This window comes from Struthio camelus, chromosome W (assembly GCF_040807025.1).
Source record: "Struthio camelus isolate bStrCam1 chromosome W, bStrCam1.hap1, whole genome shotgun sequence".
Taxonomy (NCBI): Eukaryota; Metazoa; Chordata; class Aves; order Struthioniformes; family Struthionidae; genus Struthio; species Struthio camelus.
Genome location: NC_090981.1, coordinates 52,856,425 through 52,877,750, shown reverse-complemented (window position 1 = coordinate 52,877,750; position 21,326 = coordinate 52,856,425). Strand labels below are relative to the sequence as shown.

The following is a 21,326-nucleotide window of genomic DNA, read 5'->3' as shown; positions in this document are numbered from 1 at the left end:
CTGTTCTCTACCTTCAGTCAATACCACTCTTTTTCAGAGACACTCCTTCCCCTGATTTACCTTGCAGTCACTGGTATCATATGTCATCCAGCAACTCAGTAACAGAGCTTTCACATTCCGGTTTTATAACCATGTAGTTCACCTTCACTTTTGCCCTTGAAAGCTTTCTTCTTCCTTGCAAGCCTAGAGTATGTGTATACTATGTGGCAATGCAAACAAACTCATTACAAGACCAGTCTTTCAGCAAGGTAGGCAGAACAACTGGATGAAGTTAAAAAAAAAAAAAAAAAGAGCAACAACTCTGTCTTTCATGTGTCATTTTCCAACATTTTTATTTTCCAGAGAAGGTACATTTACAGTCTATTGCATAAGCAGTTCGAACTTATTCTGATGAAATGGTATATACCTAGTCTGAGCCATTTCCCATCTTTAACTAAATACCTTTTGTGATCACAGTGGGAGAATGTTTGTAAACACATGCTAATGGCAAAAAAGAAAAAGTTGTACTCATCTTTCTTTTCAAGCCATTGCATCTGCTCACTATAAAATAGGAAAAACGCTCACACTCTTGATGACCAAGGAGATACTGCATTTCTTACACAGTAAATGCAGACAACAGAGAAACAAAGAAACATGCTAACACATTATCCCTTTGAAACAGACAGGAAGAATATCCTTTTTTTGTTGTAAATCTAGTCACAGCCAAACTGGTTTTCTTATATGAAATGAGCTTGCATAGAATTTGATCATTCAGCATGACTTTCAGTGGCAAAAATTCATAGGAAAACACTACTTAGTTGAAACTCAAGATTTACTGTTAACAGAAAGAGGTTATAACACCCAGAGGAACAGCAGAGGTGTGCAACCCTGTGCATCACCTACGGGAATCATGGTTCTCCTTAACTAACGCTCTAGCGCTCCTCTGCGCTGAGGGTTCAGATGGCAGCAGCAAGTACAACCCACAACTCCACGACAGCGCCACAGAATACTACCAGAGGTTTTTTAACTGCTTTGCTAAACCCTTAGCATGATAACCACAAGTGATGAACTTTTTTATATTGCCATTGAGAGAGACTGACAGTGCACGGAACAAGCTCCACTACAGGTTATCCAAGTAGAGCCTCTTCTAAGGCAGATTATAAATGGAAAAATCTAGGTCAACTCTCACTGGAAAGAGAAGGAGCAATCTTTTAACAAATTTCATATTCCTAGTCCAACTCTCCACACACCGAAGCTATTTAAAAAGTGCAGGGAAAACATATTTTACAAGAAAAACAACCTTAGCAAGTTACATTTTTCAAAGAAATGTACACTGAAGCAAAGACTTAGCATTGAAAATTTCAGCCACAATAAATATGAGGATAATAACTGAAATTACTAAAACTTTTAAAGAGATATTCCTGGTTTCGGACTGTTGAGAAGAAAATCGTCTAATTTTACAATAAATGTTTGTATTAAAAATGTTACAATTCATTTAAAAAAGCTGATCGTCCCTTTACGGAAACGTGTCAATCTACAAGTGATGTTGAAGTGCCGCAGGAGAACTGCATTCCGTTGCTTCACTTTTCCATGTCTCCCTCCAGGTAAAACTATCTGCTGGATAAAACATTCCCTGAAGAGAGGGTTTCCTTCTCCAATAACAGGAAATCATGACAAACGATAGGAAGTATAACCTGATCTGCAATCAAATTCAGTAAAGATGGGAGCCTGAAGCACCCATACTACAACTCCTGTGAAGTACTCACAGAAGTGCTTTCAGATGGAAATACCTTTATTTTCAGCTGAAATATTTTTATATTCAATTTCTAACAAGAAGTGACAGATTTTATCTGGGGGATTTTCTGTAGCCTTAATCCAGTCACTTAAAACAACAGTTCCATGTGAAACTGAGGTGTCCCATCAAAAGCATCAGAAAATAGCGTGGGTGTGTTACTCTTCAGAAAACCAAGAGAAAGCCTAGGTGTTTTCTAGACAGACTACCAAACTTAACAAGCCAGATAAGTTTATTTAAGATACTATGCCACCAAGAAAGGTAGAAGTCACTATTTTGGTTTTGTCTCACTGTTTTTGTAAATACTAAAATACCAAGCAAAGAGCATCACTCTTTTGTCACTCTTTCTTGACCATTAATTATGTAGTGTACGCCAAAGTTTTCTTTTCTCTACTTCCTAACTATATCCTAACTATATCTAACTTTTGTTTCTGAATTTTGCCACTGATCTTACTCTAGGCCTTACTGGACAGGGTGCATATCATACACGTAAACAATAAAGTGCAGTTTGGCAGTCTTTGTTCCCAAGTTCTTCATGGCTTAAAAGACGCAAAAGATCTATTGGACAGGATGGCAAGAAGAAGAGCTGCCAGGACCTGGGGAATTCACACAGCAATCCTGCTTGCGCTATGGCTGATGCAAACCCCAGCAAACTAAAACAGACTGAGGGCCTGCAATCATGTTTTACCTGGAGCGCTCGGTTCTCGTTTTCAAGAATATTGGGTTGTCTGTAAGGATTGAACAAACTTATACAGAAAAACTGATTTACTGAATATGTACTCAGACAAAAGCACTGCCAACTTCATAACCCTTCTTCGTATTTGGTAAAAATCCTTTGCAAAAAGAAGCATCATGTTATAACAGAAAATTATCACAAGTAGGTACTGTTTTCAGGAAGTTTACTGCACTTTGCTGTAAGGGAACATCAATTTTGCTCTGCCAATAAAATAACGCTGCCTTCTCTCCCTCAGTTTCCGGGAATAAACAACTTTCTCCATTCAGGCCAAACACTTTCTGTAATATCTCAACAAAGCAATCTATAAAAAAGGCAAAGAATGATGTGATCCATAGAGTTTCACATCAACAAATCATAACGTATCAGATAAGTTTTTCAGTCCTGTATACAATAAATCTTTAGCTTAGAATTAGTCAGAGTAGCACAAATCCGTTTCTGCCTATATGTGCAAATTTAAATTATGCCATGTTTGAACTAGATAATCAAATCTGTTCCGCATTTCTTTTCCCCACTTACAGCTTTATAGTGCATACATCTTTTTTTTTTTTTTTTTTTTTTTTTAAATCCAAACCGTTTCACTGTTTCTAACTTAAAAGCTGGCTATGGGGGTTATGCTAGCAACAATACACAGAACTACTTATTTCTGACCAGGCTTATAATTCTAGTTTTGTTTAACTATCAGCAATTTAAATTGAACTGTTAAATTGAAACTAATAGCAATATATTCTGTAAGCTTTTTAAGTGTCCTCATAGGAATGAACAGTCTGCTAAAATAAATGAGAGAATAAGCCTTAATGTGGTACAAGTTGTAAATTCCTCATGCCATTGTTACGTCTATTATCCTTGGCTTTACCTCTTTATCACAGTTCTTGTACCCAAACTCACAGCTACTGTGGTATGTTTCTCTGGTTTGTTTGCAAAAACTGTTGTGAATGGATAGACAGCACATAAAGCTAAAGACAACACGCCAGTCCAGGAACCCTTATGGAATATTAAGCAATTTTAAACGGGAAAAATGACTAAGACCAAACTCCAGTAAAACTGAATTAATAATTTACTTGACAACATGAGGAAGGCTCAAGGGACATTAGCAGCATTCCCCGGACACAAAAAATGTTTCTGTGGTGGATATGGCAACATAGCATATAGTCTGACTTGGTGAATTACTCTTTCAATGTATTTCAACATACAAACCCTTTGCCCATTTTCACACATAAGCTGGATTTGCTTAAACAAATTTGGCTTCACAAACTACCTAGAAATCTATTTAAAACTTCTATCAAGGGTATACAGGGTCACTTTTAATTAATTCTCAATATTCTGAGGACTTCCTTAACATTGCACTAAAACTTTGTTGCAGAATTAAGAGGTAGCACAGCCGGGTTTCTTATTCAGTTAGACAAACACTCCTCCTTCCCCATCAAAATTCAATACTAAATTACACGAAGAAAACACATGTAGCAAATGGAAAGTGATTATGCAAGCATCAAAAAAAATTGTGTGATATATTAAAGATAAATAGCACTTGTATTTACATAGCAGGTTTGTTGTAAAGCTATGTTATGTTACTTATAATACAACATTCAAACTTAAGATTCAATGTAGATAATGAAAAATTTGGGGAATCTAAATAAAAGTTCAGTTTAGTATTTTGAGGAAAAGTGTTGTTACCTTTTCTGTAATGAATGCAAAGCGTACTTTAAGCTGACAGCACTGTCTCTGTTTCAATGCAAGGTTTGTCTTTAACATGGAAACAAAATCTAAGTTGTAGAATCAAATTACCATTTGATCAACCCTCCTGCTATGCAACACTTAAAAAAAAAAAATATTTTTTTTCTGAATACATTCAATACATGAATACATTTGCATAATTGACAGAATTCAGGTTGGCTCAATTACTTAAACAGAAATGTACTCTTTTGATGTACTTTATCACTTAGTTTCATTCTGACATTAGCTGATGGAGTAAAAATACACATGTTCAAGATTATTAACTATGCATTAACATTTCCTTTAGAATGAACCTGAATCCCTTCCCTCTCTCCATATTTTTCTGGTCCTTTATTTCCATGAGCAAAGGAAATAAGCCAATACCAGTGGCCTGGTAGCTGAAAGTGCAAGTATTTCAATGCAATTCAAACTTGCCAACATTTTCTTTGGAGCATGACATCAATTACGGATAAGTCACTTATCAATATCCAGTTAAAGGTACATGATCATTAATACTATATACTTCACTATAACAAAAAATGGTACCAGTACTCATATGACAACATAGATTACATTTTAAAGTCGAATATAAACTAATAGAAAATGTGTTCACTTTTTCTATTAAGGCCTCTGGGTATTAGAAGAAACTTTATCTTGTTTCTGGAGCATTGGGAAGAAGAAACATTCAATCTTTTTTCTCTTAATTTGGCAATTAGTAGTATCTATCTTTTATGACAGCAATTCAGGAACTGTCAGGAGACAGGAAAAAAGCAACACAGTTCTAAAAAAACACAGTTCAAAAAAATCACACTTTCTTCAACTTTTAAAGTACAACTTGAAAATATATGGAAGTAGTTTAGATGAGCAAAATAAGCAAAGCACTGAAATAACAGTAATATTTTAGCAATAAGTATTTCACATTATACATGAAATCATTAGCTTGGGCTTGTTAATACTTTTTTGTGTAATTCACATGCTTTTTGTGCTTCACATTTAGTCTTTATTATAATACATACATTCAGATACTTTTGGGGCATTTTTGCCACAGTTTGGTATAAAAGTGGCAGATAACACAGTTAGATCAATCAACGCAGTTGAAATGTACATGAAATAGTGCTACGCCATTTTTAGGAAATTCATTTGTAACAGGGAATTGTATCTCCTAAGTGATGTAGGCTGAAACAAGTATTTCAATTCTTTGTTCTCTAATTGGGCTACCCACAAATTGCAGCAAATCACATGCAACATGTCTGTTAAAAAAAAAAAAAAAACTGTTAAAAAAAAAAATCTTAAAAAGCTGTCAATGGCCTGAAATAAACTTGCCTAAATGTCAGGATGAGGAGTGAGACTGACACGTCTGGTCTCCTGTGCAAAGCCCACTTATCTCGGATTTATCTATTAATCTCATGCACACCTTTCTTAGGAGTACATGCAAAATCATGAATTCCCACAAAACCGAAGATCCTTTCAAAGTGCCTCTACTTCCTGTTCCAAGTCCAAGGAGCGCTTCCTCAAGCTGTTTTTGCTAATGCAACAGATAGCAGCGTGCACATAAAAATACACAGAACTCTGTGAAGGAGAAGTGAGCGTTGAGAGGGAGAGAGAAACGAGTCACACGTCAAATGTTTGCTATTTTCCTTAACACATTTCTATTACATGTTCATTCACTGCAGTGGTAGAAGCGGTATAAGAACATGACTGGAAAATAGAGTAGTTTACAATATAGCTGGACATTTTTGCAAAAGAAACTCTAGAAATACAGAAATTGGAAATATGTATTTTTAAATTACTGGAGATGTCCCCCATGAGCTGATCTTTAAATATAGCTAGAACAACAGATTATTACTGTAAGATGCATGATGCTCTGCTGAAAAGTATGAGTTTAAGGACCATTGGTGGAAGTACAGCTACCATAAAAAATGCTGCAATGACAACCTAGAAATAAGAAAATGTAACTCCCCACTTTGCTCCTGTGTATGCTTCACTCTGCTACAAATCTGAATAAAGCACAAAACTATAAAAATATTTTGCCATAAAACAAGAATACAGAAAATTTTCTGCATGGATTTAAGCGCTCACTTCTTCCCAAAAGATATCGCTTATTGTCATTTGGTAGCCTATACTTTAAAACACACGTTAAAAATAAATGAACAAGCAATACTCCTGCTGCAGTAATCCATCATGCTTTTGGACAAAATACAGATATCAAGTTCCTACTCTGAGGGTGCTAAAGCAAGGCATTTGTGATGTTGTTTACGGAAACTTTTCCATGCTGTAAAAAAGAAAAAAAAAAGAGAACCACTGCATAAGAACAATTCTTTAAGGAATGTTCTGCTTCCCTAATTTTCTGTTCAAGAAAAAACCTAAATAATTATTCATTTTAAAATAAATGGCCCATTGTACTGTCAAGACAAGTTTCTCAAAGCATGGAGCTATGCATGAAAAACAAGTAGGGCAGAGACCATTCTTTTTGAGGGAAGGCACATTTTTAAATGGTTCAACACTTTCTGTAAACAACCTAGTGGGCTCCAGAGGCCTTCAGTACTTTGCAGCTGTCGAGGAAGGTTTGTTGTACCTATTAAGTCAGCCCTCACAGTTAATCTTTCCTATAATTTTTTTGTACTTTATCCTAATATATACTCACCCATATAAGTAATGCTAAATGTGAAAGCGTCACTAAGTTTTTACACTCTTCGTTAAGATTATATATGCTCCTCTACAAAAACACTCCGTTTCTGTCAGCTATTCATCACATACACTGGAACAACTTAGGTCCCATAGCCTGAATTCCATTGCCCCATTAAATGAATAAAAAGATTAATTAAATAGCCATTATAGACACTTCTCAGCTCACACACTGTCAACTAGACAAGAGCTGACCTTTTACTTTGGGACTTTTTCTGAGGAACTTTCATAAAACTGTTATTCTGAATAGCCCAGAGTGCAAATTGCTACTATTTTTATGAAGCTGTAACACAATCACATTTTTCTTTAAGGAACTTAATTTTTAAGGAAATTCCTGTCTCAGTATAATAACAATGCATTTCATTTTGCAATAATAAGGACAATATTGCACTGAATGGAAAATGCTGCATACAAGATGAATACAGTAGTAAGGTCCTAAAGCAATCTCATAATCTGAGCAATTTTAATTTTCTTGCATCTTACTGAACCTTCCCTAAAGCTTGTATTTCACTGAAATACAAGTTTGCCTTTACATTACTATCCTTAAATATTTAAGCTAAAAGTTCTTAGTTCCATTTTAAATAATATTCATAATCAGTATATTTTCAAACACTTTGGTCAACACACAGTACTGTAATCAAACTGTTCCCTCCTTTTGAACCATAAATAATAGCTAATAATAGTCTGCAAATTGAGTATCAAGCAACTATGAAGGAATAGAATTCAATATAAAGACTGTATAAAGACAGTCAGCGTTCAAACAGGTGCAGATATGCAGTTGCACATTGTGTAATACAAACACCATTTTTTAAAATAGTTGAATAGAGGAGTCCAGCATGAAAACAAATAAGTTACTAAAAAGTCTAACTGATAGTTCTCAGAAGTGATAGACACTAATAAATTCTGACTAATGCTTAGCATTTATACAGTACTTCACATTTTCAAAGTGCTATACAAACGCTATCTTGTTACAGGGATGAAGTGTGTTATTCAAAGGCAGGACATAAATCCAAAGTGAATCGTGATCACATGAACAGCACCATGATAGTAAGAACAGAATTTAAGAAATTTAATCACTACAGAGATCGGGTACTTTATAAATCGGCTAGCTATGCAGGAACTACAACGGAAGAAACACATTTTACAAGGGCAAAGCATAGATATGACATTATTACCATTCATGAAATGTACTTCTGTGGCCACAAGGAACCGACACTGGAGCTTTCACTATCTCCATAAGCTTAAAATGCCTAACTCAGAAGTCATTGCAAACATAGGGAAACCTTTTCAGTGATAAACAGATAGCTTATGTTTTAATATAAACAATTTCTAAGATACCTCATCCTTATACATCAATGTAGATTCCATGTTTTATAGACATTAATTCTCTAGTGCCTGTTAAGTACATAATAAATGAACATAGATGAGGTAAAGATGCTGTAATTGCCACATACAGCCAATACGGCAAAGGCGGAGTTTTTCCAAGTGGGCAAATCCAGAGGCCATGACGAATCCCGTCACGGACATGATGAGAAGTCCAGGATATGAACAACATCCAGGGAAGAAAGCACCATGAGTCCTTAAGCCTGAAAAGGTGCATAATAAACTTTAATGTCAGAGCCACAACAGGAATCACAGTAGAACAATGAAGAAGTGGTCTTTGTGGAAGAGTCAGAGCAGCCTGCAGAAAAGAAAAATATAATTGGCAATGGCTACAACCATGGCAGGGAAAAAAAATGCTTCATGGATGTTTAGAGGTGTATTATCAAGTGGCTGAATGGAAGTGCAAAGAAAAAGGTATTTTTCCTTTCCACTTTAGTTGATCAAAATTAACAATACGAATATTCAAATGCATGACAGCTGTGTACTGCCTTATCAATAGCAGAGCTGTGGGTGGTGGGACAGGCTCTTCTCTAGCACGTGATATGAATCATGAATCCTATTAAGCAGTACTGATGGTAAAACTGGTAGGAGAGGCGTGACATATGCTATTTAACATTTAGTCATGTGGTATACGTTAACCTGTATAGTATACTGCACTATGTATTATAAGTATTATTTCAAGATAACTTACAGGGAAAACAACCACACACTTGAAATATTAAATATGCTTTAATGACATTTATGTTCAACGAGACACTGTGTATTATACCACTTACCATCTGTGATATATTAGTTCGCCAATATCTAATACAAAGCGGCAATTTCTAATACCACACTAAAAATATGATGAAATTTACATAAATTTGGATTGCCTTGGCAAAGTGTTCGCCATTAACAGGGAAAAGACATGTTCAAAAGCCAACATTTGAATAACTTGTGATTGGGGTTTTGATATTAACAACTTGTTTAATATTCCTTCAATTAAAGCCTGATATTTGATTTTAATTAAGGTGAACGTCTAGCTAGTAAGTCTTCATAACACAGAGACTGAATTTAGCCTTTTAAAGAAATGATAATTATTAAACGTACATACTTGAGAAAATATTCTGGATGTACTTATTAGCAACAGCTAGCACTATCTCCACATTATCTCCACAAACTCAAAAGACAGTAAAAACTTAATGCTCTGGATCTCAGAGAACTTGTTCTAAGCAGCAAATAAGTAGACTCTTGTTTCTGTAAGAATAGGAACAATAATGGCACATTACTAAAAGACCTATACAGAGGAGAAACGACAAGCATGATTAACAGTCAAAGCGGGGCAAGCCCCTCAGCAAACTCTGCCTACCAACACCTAGTAACTAACGTTCAGCAGTTCAGTGAAGCATGACTTCATAATTCAGCATCAAAGATGCTTCAGTGGTAACCCTTCAACCCTCTTTTCCTACCTTCTGGCTCTCCTGAAGTCTGTAACTTGAAACATGGGTCATATTCATTAATTTTTTGCTCATTTAACCCTGTTATCTTCATGACCTTCTGGAGAGTCATCAGACTAATCCACAGTAGCTTCTGTTCCATGGGTGTAATCACAATTTGCTGATGCGATATTAATTGGCTTAATTTAAATACTAGTGAACATTTGGAAAGGCTGTAACAGGCACCTGACATGATAGTACATCAGGCTGTTATGTTGGACATGCATCTCACTGCCCCTACTGCTGGAAGCAGAGCATCACTACAGGACACAACCCAGTAATCTGTCCATGCAACACCTATGTTAACTGCTACAGGATTCAACTATTATTGTAACAGCAATTGTGGGACTCTGGAATAGCTTCAAGTTCTTGTGGGTATGTATTATAGACAAGTGCTTGGACCCTGCCTTCTCTGTAAGGTAACTGGTGTAAAGGAAGAAAGATGTCTCAACCTTAGCCAAGAAATGCAGAGATGCATTTCCCAAGGCATTTCCAAGTTATGCACTTCCCTGGGATATAACTGGCTTTGGATAACGGCAGAGGCTACGTTAAAAAAATTTGCAGAAAGCTTTGCTCTATTAGCGTCCCACCACATGCTTGCCTGTGACTCTCTTGAGCAGGTGACGGGGAAAAAGCTTACAAATACAAAAACAATCCAGTAAAAGTCTCATAACATTGTCTCAACAACTTTTAACTGAGCAAGTATGGAACCAACTCTTTTGACTTGGTGCGAGGATATATTTTTTTGCAAATTTATTTTTTTTCCTCCCCATACAAGTAGATTGTTCAGAGATTAAATTAGAATAATCCCTGTGATAATTAAAAAAAAATTCACTATCTAGCCTACAAGGTAGTCAGATTTTGTTATTGTCAGCGTGGGTCTAAAAAGTCCATATGACTCTATTTTCGCAGAATTGTCCTGGATAGTGATACATTTTGGCAGAGATCCTGTTCACTGGTCACTGCTTCTGCACTTTGTGGAAAAAAAGAAAAAAAAAGAAAAAAGAAAAAGAAGCTTTCAGTGGTAAAGTCCAAACGGTTCTTTTGCCTCTGCCCTATGGAGCTTAGGTGCCAATGGCAAACTCAGTGGATAGGGATAATTTGAACGTTGATTATTTAAGCAACTTATCAGTATTTAACGCCAATCTTTATCCAGCTCTGGGGAGGCAATCCTTGAAAATTTTTCATAAGAGAATTAGTTAGATGGCCGGGTTGCTTGTAAGGCAAACCACAGTGCTGAATTTTAGCAACAGAAACCCTATTTTATAATTGCAGCATGGTCATCAGGCTTCTGAAAAGATGTCGTCCAAGCTCCTGATCTGCTTTCTCTTTTACATTCAGTAACTAGAACAGTTACATCCTTGAGTTGCCAAGCCCACATATTTCTGTTTGGAAATATAAGCTCTTACACTTTCTCTTACTCCTAACAGGCAGATTTGTTGGTCTTTCGAAATCATTAGGTCTTAAAAAAACGGTTACAAGCCTTTTGTGCCTCAAACCCCCAGAAAAAAAAATCAGCACGGAGTGGGCAGACTTGGGGAGAAGTTTACCATAAGAGAGGTCAGGCTGCAGTCACTAACAAAATTTGCTCATGACACAAATGACCTTTTCCATATGCCTAGATTTTCAATCAGGTGCAAGAGCTTCTTGAGGTTCCTGTTCCTCCAGCACCTCTCATATACTACGATGAGAAGCTGGAGATAGGTGACAACAACGTGAGCTCCCTCAGTCACATTCTGTGACCCCTCAGAAGTCTGAGGTTCCAAGTTTTGGGCTAATTCCAGACCTGTACCTTTACTATTGAGTTCACTGTGCCATGCTTGTTCTCAAAGTACAGAAATGCTCCTGTGCAGCCCAGGCTAGATCACCAGCAGCACGTTAACTGGCTCTGTTACAATTTTTTTCTGATACAGTCCATCCTGATTGCTTGCCACTAACTGCATTCTCTACACTTTCGGGAGCCTGTAAGTCTTAAGCAGCAAAATAGCAGTGTCTGTGCATCTGTTCTGTAACCTGAGTGTCTGTTTGGGCTACAATCCTGGGGATGCTTCTCACCAAAGTCCAGGTGGTACATTTGGCCAATCATGCTGCTTAAGTTTATCAACAGAGCTGACTGGGATGGCAAGCTGCAGTAATTTCACTTTTAGGACTAGTCAGTGTGACAAATTCCCCAAACACTGATTCTTAAGATTCTTTTGTGTTTGTATGTATACAATATATAGTAGAAATTCTGGTATACATGGAACTACAAATTCGAAGCAGCAAGATCTTTGTAGATTTTATACTTGTTCCAAAAAATAATATGGGTAAAAGAGTAGATCACGTGCTACTTGGTATGCAAGTATTTATCCGAGTAAGCATATAAATACTGCAGGTGACTATTTACCCTGAAAACTCCAGAAGAATAATGATGAAACCATGAAAAACAGCGCAACAGTCAAACAGCCGGAGCAGCAGGCTGTGTTGGCAGTAACAGAAGCAAACGCAATTCTACTGGAGGAGTGTGGAGGTAGCATGTGAAGACAGATGACCGTACTGCCTTATGGCAAAAGGAAGCGTTATTCAAAAAAGGAACCCATCATCAGATTTTAGGATGATAACTAATAGCTTTATAATTGCTTGCCGTATTGTGAAAAATGCTATAATTATAACTTAGTAATAGTGCTGTGCTTAGTTAATGAGAATACTAATTTCTTAGTTTCTTAGTAACGTTGTTTAAACAATAAACACTGTAGTCTCTTAAATCAGTAACTCTCAAGCCAGCATTCTAAAGAGGGAGAATGGGATTGGTAAAGTAAAGTAAAAAGTAATTAACAAAAAGGTAACTCATGAAGTAAGAAATTATAGGAGAGTACTTCAGTTGCAACAGGAATGTGCTGAGGACAAGATTGGAATTCAGAATCATCTTGCTATGTGGACAAGCCTGGAATCATGACACAAAACAGAGGCACACCATATTAAGCTGAAGAAAGAAAAATCAAATATAAAAATTAGGTCTAACTAGCCAGGCAACAATACAGAACAGAGTATAAGGGGATTATATTAGATCACACACTAAACATTCGATTGTGATGGCCTCACAAGGAGAGACAAAACCTGTAATAGAAATCTTTAGAAAAGAAAAACAAAAGTGTAGTAGTATGCATGTAACCTGAGAAAGAATTAACCTGTTCTACTTGCCTCATAAGGCCTCATCTAAAATACTACAGGCAGTTTGGGATAGAACCCTTTAAAGATCTTTTAGGCAAGAGTCAATCCAAAGCAGACCAGAAAAATAGCAGAAGTCTAGAAAACACAAATCCAGGCCCTTCAGCCTTTTTGGGGACTTATTTACTCAAGAACAGACTTTCTGGAAGGCATAATGCTTTTACAAGTTTTAAGAGTAATGCTGTTAGAACTGTAAGGGTCTAGAGATGCACTAGAAGATAGCATTTGTAGATAGAATAAACATCCTTTATTAACCCAGTTAACATATTTGAGGTGGGAAGAGTTACACAGAGGCAAGCAACTATGAAAGGGTCTTTAGGGTAACTTGAAAGGGTCTTTGGGTAATTTGCCTTCTCCTCACTTTAGTTATGTAAGCTGGGCTATTGAAGAGCTATTCTTCTGCCTGAAGATCTTTTATTTCTAATTTGTAAAACATTTTTTGAGATAGCACAACAGTCAACTATTTCTCCCAAAGAAGCCTTCAAGAAAAAGTGACCAAACTGCTAACAAAGATGATTTAGGTTGGGTATTAGAAAAACAATTTCTAGCTGTTTAGGAATTGAAAAAAAAAACCACAGGAACAAATTAACTCATGATATTGCACTAATTTACTTTGGGATACTAGGAACAGTCTAGACAAACATTCTGCATCATGGAAAGTGTAAATATATTTAATATTGTCTCACTGAAGACAGTAAGGAGAAAGAACACCTCCTAATTCTGTCCTACAATCCTATGATAAAATACAATATCCAGGTTTCTAAACTGACATTGTTGTAGAATGCCATCTAGTGGTGGTGATTAAGGAAAATATAGGTTTTGATAATAAATGCAAGAAAGTAATACGATTGTTGCAACACTTAGTAGGTTTTAATAACTAGGTATTCATTACTGTGTTTACCTTTTCAAAATAAGTGAAAACACACAAAAAATAGATTTATATACAATATTAAAATGTTAGTATTTCACAGGTCACATTAATCATCCAAAATGATTTTTTCTTTTTATAGTTTCATAATTTTACAATATTTCCATATACAAAAAGAACAATAAAGGGGGCAAATGCTTTCTCTTTCAAAGATGAATAAGGGGGAAACTAATCATATCAGAAGTTCTGCCAAATGAACAAAGCAAATGCAAGTATCTTTTAATTACAGCAAATACGGATACTATATATAAGCAAAGAAGATAAAGTATTTTCCCCATCAGAAGCTTGATTTTTGGATCTCTGTCACAAGCAATAATGCTTCTTGCGTTCATCACTCCTACCAAATTTAAAAATTTGCTAAATGATTTTGCATAGTTCCTCTTCTAGTTAAGGAATTACACAGAACAGCAGTTCTCCCTCCATCTCCTTCCTTCCTCTCCTGCCTCTGCTTCTTAGGAGTTACTTCCTCTGTCAACCACATGAAGCGTTTAACACTTCTCCAAGCAAACTGGGGAAGAGGAGGAAAGAAGGCAAGAGGGTCAAACTACCAAAGTATGCTCTGGCAACTTGCTGGATAAAAAGCTGCCGCCTTTTTATCTTCCCCCGGGCAACAGTAGGTCAGTCTGGAGGTGGGGAAAATAAGTATCACGTATGCATATGCTTGCTAGCAACACCAGCACAATTAGACTGTGAGGAAGTAGAGCACCGAGGCTCTGGCTAAGGACACTAGGAGCCAGCTGGGTGCAAAGAGCACCTGCCGCAACCGGATGCGGAGGATCTGGAGGGCAGGGCTAAGGTGAGCGTGGCCTGGGCTGGCACTGCTGGAGCTTGGGGAAGGTGCAAATATTTTGGAGAGTATACAACATAGACTGTTGTGCTCAGACAAAAGCCAGGTATAAATCTTTGAAGCAGGCAATAAGACAGGGACAAATATAACTGTGTGTCTGGGGGAGCGGGAATAAGACAGATGTAAAAAAAATTTGAGAACCACTCACAGAAAATGCCATAATCTGGCTATACTAATCCTACTGAGGAACTCTATCCTAACAGGCAGTTCTGCAAAAGGATGATGATCCCATATACTCCTAAACAGGAGCCAATTCACTTTTCCTTTTATTAACAAGTTTGACACTTGCTTGAGTTTCTTCTACGTTTGTCCTAAAATGTAATTGATTGTAGATTACCTTCAAAAGACGGAACAGGTCATATATTGTTTGCTATTTCTGCTCTGCAATTTATGAGCACAAGTAACTAACAATAAAGCAATCTTAACCTGCCTGAAAATATCTGCAAGTTTGGGGGTGGGGGTGAATAGTCAGGGCTGGTGATTTCTCAGTAAGAATGGTTGAAAGTAACAAAAATAGAAGTTAGATTATCTGTTTTCCAGAGATTTCTACTCATTATCTTTCTTTGGGATTTTATAATCACAGTGACTGGGTACAAAGTATGAATTCCCATGCATCTTTTAAAAAGTATCTAATTAAAGTATTGTTGAAACTTCTTTGTAGAGCATATGGTGGAACCAATAAAGTAAACAGCGATTAACAACAAACAAAGACAATAAGCAATCTCTGATCAATTTACTTACCTTTAATGACAGGGAGCCAGCAAGAAAGAAGTGGTCCACGTCAATGACGGAAGAGAGGAAGCCTGCCAGAGTGACTTCAGTGAAGTCACTTTTCTTCCTGAGTCCAATCACTATTGCCCAGGACCACATTCCTAGTATACCATGCACTGCATTATCAGAGAAGGCTCGAAGCCAGTCATTTTGCTGAATGAAGGAAAACTGCAAAAGTCTGTCCACTACAAAGCAGAACATTCCCAAACACAGACTAGAAATCACTGAAGCTGTGCTGAAAGTCTGGAGAAGAGCATGGGCCTTTTCAGTCTCAGATGCCATTGTAAAAACCATGTCACTGCACACAAAGCGTCATCAGGATATACACTGTGCATTGTTCTTTGTAACTTCAGTCGTTCTGTAGATGTCAGAGAGAACGGAGAGAAAAGTCTTAAAGAAAAACATACTTCGTAAACGTATGCATTTCCACCCTAGTACCGCTCTCTGAGCAACTCATAGTTTATCCTGCAGAATGGTACGAAGAATAAGCATTAAGATAACCAAAACTACTAAAACATCTTCAGTATTTAGGATCAACACAAACTTGAAGAGAACACCTTTCGATCAAGAAGTAATCAAAATTAACTCATTACAAAGCAAAGCTACATGTATTTCTCCTCAGTATGTGCTCAACAGCAACCCCTACTGTCACTTCCAAGACTCTTCCAACATTCTTCCAAAGGCAAAAGGATGAAAGAAATAAAGGCAAAAGGATGAAAGAAGTAATCCTGTTCTCTTACTTTTGAAAAGCTGACTGCTGATTTGAAAATAAAAGCACTGATATTAGTATTAATGATTGATTTCTACCACTTACAAGTCCTCAAATGTTTATTTACATTCTCAAAAAAAAAAAAAAAAATCACCTTTTACCAGACAGTTTTGTAACCATTTCAGAATGACTACCCTTTCCTTAAATAACTGCTTACACCTCAAAAGAAACCACACACTAAATTAAAAGACCCCCACACAACAAGGAACTATAGAATACATGGATCATACTCATTTCTGTGTTAATTTTAAAAAACACTTTCCAAATAAAAGTTCTCATAATTGATGTATTCCCTAGCTTTGTTACGTTAAATAATAATTAAAAAGCAGACTTCAAAGCACAACATCAATTCTAACTATCCAATTTTTATGTTTTTTCTCTCTTTTGGGGGAAGCCCTGGAGATAGACAGGATGTAGGCTTTGAAATGATGGTCTGAAAATGGGTTCCTTCCCAAGAGGGTGCTATTTCACTGCAGTATATTAAATCTTGATAAGCATAACATCCTTTGTTCTAACAGTTCTATCAGGTAAAATTTTATTCTAAAGAAGTCTTTATGAATTTTAAATGTTTTGTTAAAAATGAATTATTTCTATCACTGTTGGCACATAATATTTTATGATTTTAAACACTTCATCAACTATTACAAGCCCCACAATACATCATATCTTTCTTCGATTTTGTCTACATGCCTGCTTATTGTAGAATTATCCACAAGACTTGACTACAGGCATTGATTTTTACAGGGAAAAAAAAAAACACTGAGGCATTTATTTGAAAAAGGTTAAAAAAAGAGAGAAGAAAGCATGAATAATATATAGGCTTTGCCTACAGATAAGAAAAAGCAGGTCAAGTTTAGAGTCTGTTAACCATGACTGCGTCCCTACATGATTATTCAGAAGAGTTTCTTGAACACTGGAAATGCAATTTATTACGGTAACTTTACAAAATGCAGTATATTTTGAATAAATTCCATTTTAAGGAACAAACCGCTTAGCCCTTAAAAGTATTACTTCTATACAACCATCATGTCAGGTCGGATTTTATTTGAGACCTGCATAAAACCTGAATAAGCCTCCTGTCTGGGAAGAAATGATGCAGCAACGCTTCCTTAAAAAGCATACGAACATTTAGTGCCAAACTTACCCTGACACCAGGAGGACACATCTTCCCTCCTCCTCGCTTCCCTCCCCCCCCCCACCACCACTGCAGTTGCCTTGACTTATTCCAGTGAGAAATGTCATCTATGCCTTAGAGCTGTACCTCTGTGGCTGCTGAATCCAGTCCAGTTCAGTCAATGTAGGAAAGAAAGATCCACACCTACATAAATGAACCAAGGCAACAGTAAGCACAGAGACTACAAAAAGCTTTACAAACTCTCCATAAAACATGCATGAAAACTGAACAATATTCAAGATTCAAAAAGAAGGAAGCAATATCTTTCTAATGAATTCCTAAGTAAATATAATTGAGCTGAAAGTAACTTCAGCTAGGGCTTAGAAGATCCGTAGAAGGCGGCAGAAAAAAGTCACACTGTAACACAACAGAAAGGCACAAATAAAGATAGAAAACCCAAAAATAATAAAATCCAATGCCATAAAATCAGAAAAGAGCACTTCCAGCCTTCTATTTTAAGGAACTGCATTTCAAAACGTAGAGAATTTATCTGAACAGATTGTTACCTGTAGCTATGTGCCTTAAAGATTCCCAGCTGAATGAAACATAATATGAGTCCCATCCAGAGACTCTTTTTAATTTAATCTAATCAATTAATAATCTTAGTATAGATAAACAGAGATGTACAAAGTCAAACACCAAGAGGTCTGTGCCAATTCTCATCTTATGCTCCTATGCTACAGGTATTATTAACATGTACATAAAATATATAAGAAAAGTAACACGACAAACTTAAAAAAAAAAAAAAACCAAACCCAAATGAATATCTTTGAGAATTATTTACCAAAAATGAAACAAAGTAACACTGCCAACTGGAAAACAAGAACAACGCATAGACGGGTGTCTTCGAGCAAGAACGTAGAACTGGAAGCTAAACTCAGCTTTAGTTGAGTCTCTGGCATAACTGTTCTTTGTAAACAGTCTGCCCCTGCAGACTTTTGTAGACAAAAATGACAACTCTCTGTAGAGAATCAAGTTACATTCCCAGATAAAACAGTGTAGGTATAAATATGCTGCAGGTCGAAAGTGACAAATCAGACAAGAAAGAGCAAAACTCCATTCAACTAGAACTCCTAAATAATCTTTTTTTTTTAAATCTAAAACTAGAAACTGTATTTTTGTCTGAAAAAATGTTTTTCATACTGCTTATAAAATACTGCAAGAAAGTTTTGTAAATTTTTCTATACTATAAATCTCACAAAGCACAGCATTAAAGGAATAATCAATTTAATCTACTTTGCTAAACAAAATATTGATTGTTCTTTCCAAACTGTTAATTCCAAATACAACAAAACCCACAAAATACTGAACAGAAAGTCTGTAGCTCAAGTTCCACACAAAAGTATTACATAGACAAAGGTACTACTTCCTGTGAGATTGTATAACATGGTTTAATAATCTTAAAAAAAGATTATGCTAATAATAATATTTAACCTCTTTGTATACTCTTGTCTACAAATACAGCCAGTGAAAACACAGTACACTGTCACTCCATCAAACCTCTAAAGGATCAAACCCTTCCACACCATAAACAGGAATATCAGCTCTGTACATAGCACTATAGAACTAAGGGAATATTATCTCTAGCTTTGGAGCTCATATTCTTATTATTAAAACAAGAAACTGGGAAATAGATGCATAATACAAGAATGCTTAGAAAGCTAACTTCACAACTAAAGACCATAGGTGCTTAGTTCAGTTAATATACTGAAGAAAAGATTTAGACTGGGTTTACACATGCACACAACAGTTGATATAGTAAAGCATTAAGCTTTATAATAGATAAATTATTAAGCATGATCTCTGTCTATACCCACAAAATGCAATTTTGCTGATATATCTCACTTCAGTTAAGGAAATCATAAAAAGGTTTTTTTTAAAAAAGCACAGATGACATTGTAAATTACTGACACAAGAAGAGATTTAGTACATCAGCCCTATAAGCATGGATGTGGGGAAATACCCGATATTAAAAGGCCTTTCAATTTACCCTGTAAGAGCAAAATAGAAAGGCAAGGGCTACAGTTAACCTTTAGAAACATTATCGCCCTCCAAAATTTTTGCTCCAACTTAGTAACAAGCTACTAGGTGCATTAATATATACAGGAATTAGTGCAGTGAAATTCTACTGTCTACTTTATGTTAAAAGCCAAAAGATCACAGTGGTTCCTTATATTTCTATAATCTACTAAAATATTATTTGGTACTGGAAACTAATTCCTATGCAAAACCGCATCAAATACAATGAAGGTTAAAGACGAGATCAAGCCCTATACAGCACTATAACCTGGAAAAGTAGATCAGAGCGTAAAATAATCTGAAGGACTAGTAACTACAACAATTTGAGGTCAAGTAATTATTATGTCAGGGAGGGAAGGGCAGGGCGTGAAGGAGGTGGTCGGAGAAGGATGAGGATAAAAACATTTCCTAAAGCATGCAAGTGTCAGCAGAATTTAACGAGATACTGAGGAACACACTGTGAACTGAAATCACAATGAATTTAAGGGGGAAAAAAATGATTAAATTGAGGATCTGCAACTTGGCAATTAAATTGTTTATTTCAGGGACCAAATATGAAAGTGACTGAAAAAGAGGCCAAAATAGATTCAAAATTCAAATTTTCTCTTTAACACGTAATTCAGAAGTGAGATGTATCTGGGAGAAAAGGAGGAGTTGAAAGAAATATCCTAAAAGCATATAGTAACCTTAAACAAAATTACAATACTATCAAGTTGAAGAAAGTTTCGTTTGTTATCCTAGACCAAAAAAAAAAATAAAGTGTGATTAGGAAGGTATGTGAATTAGCCCCGTTAATTATAACAACATTTGGATCATAAACAGCTAATCCAACTGGAAATTAAAAATACAATCAGTCTGTGTAACTAAGGAGACGGACAAAGGAAAAGACAAGCATGCTAGAGACACGCGATTACGGGCAGCAGCAACAAACGCGTTTTTACGCCTCGAGGCAAGGGCATCGCTTGCTTCAGCGACCTGCACCGAAACTCCCTGTCAGCCATCTCCTCAGTCATTAAAAACACACACGTACCGTCATCTTCCTCACAGAAACGGAACCCAGAGCGTTAAGGCGACACTTTAAATCACGTCAAGTCCGTTCCCCTTCCTTGTTATCAAGGCCGGACACCGCGCACGTACGCCCGCCCCGCGCCAACAACCGCCGCACGCTCGGCGCTTGTCGCAGCAGCACCGCCGCCTCCCACTTCCTCCCCCCCCCCAACTCGGGGCCCCTCACCAACGGCGACAACAGCATATTCAACCCCCCCCCCGCCCCGCGCCACGGAGGTTGAACCAAATTCAACCCGCACACGCCGCGCACAGCCGCAGCCGGCGGGCGGAGGCGCCGCCGCCGGGCGCAGCGCGGCCCCTCACGGCGGGGAGGCGGCACCGCAGACCGCCGCCCCGCGCCCAGCCCCGCTCCGCTCCGCGGCCCCCGCTCCCACCTTTCCAGGCCAGCCAGGCGGCTGCCTGCGCGGGACGGCGGCCGCCGCCGCCGCCCCTTCACCCCATCTCCCCCCTCCGCCGCACGCCGCCGGCGGGGTGCGGGGCCAACGGGCATGCGCGGCCGCGGAGCACGCCGGGAGGGCGGCCAGGGCCTCCCCCCGCCCCCGCCCCCGGCGGAGGGTTTGGGCTCTTCAACACGGGTTTTATTCCCCGCACAACAGCGTTTGCCGTAGGGCTTCCGCTGCGGTGGTCTGACAAGGAAAATTATGCGGGCTTTGAGTTTTCCCGACAAGATTAAATAAAGCACCGGAAGGAGGAAAAAAAAGGAGGGGGTGGAGTGAAACGGCGCTATTTTATCACTCAGGTTAGAGAGGGAAAATCGCCAGTTCGAGCTGCGCGCCAGTGGCT

General features: G+C 37.4%; 1 protein-coding gene across 3 annotated transcripts; it reads right to left on the bottom strand.

Moving 5' to 3' along the window:
• Positions 1–306: 306 nt before the first annotated feature.
• On the bottom strand, positions 307–21,050 carry LOC104140566 (transmembrane protein 267). 3 transcript variants are annotated; one of them, XM_068925691.1, is made up of 4 exons: positions 20,918–21,050; positions 17,544–17,600; positions 15,484–15,871; positions 307–8,583 (listed from the first exon to the last, which is right to left on the bottom strand). In XM_068925691.1, exons 3-4 carry the CDS (start codon positions 15,805–15,807, stop codon positions 8,248–8,250), a joined length of 660 nt encoding a protein of 219 aa, XP_068781792.1. In that variant the 5' UTR covers positions 15,808–15,871; positions 17,544–17,600; positions 20,918–21,050; the 3' UTR covers positions 307–8,247. The 3 variants fall into 3 exon arrangements, with proteins under 3 accessions (XP_068781792.1, XP_009667696.1, XP_068781793.1); XM_009669401.2 differs by lacking the exon at positions 20,918–21,050 and adding an exon at positions 20,506–20,662; XM_068925692.1 differs by lacking the exon at positions 17,544–17,600 and having other exon boundaries at positions 20,918–21,030.
• Positions 21,051–21,326: the final 276 nt, after the last annotated feature.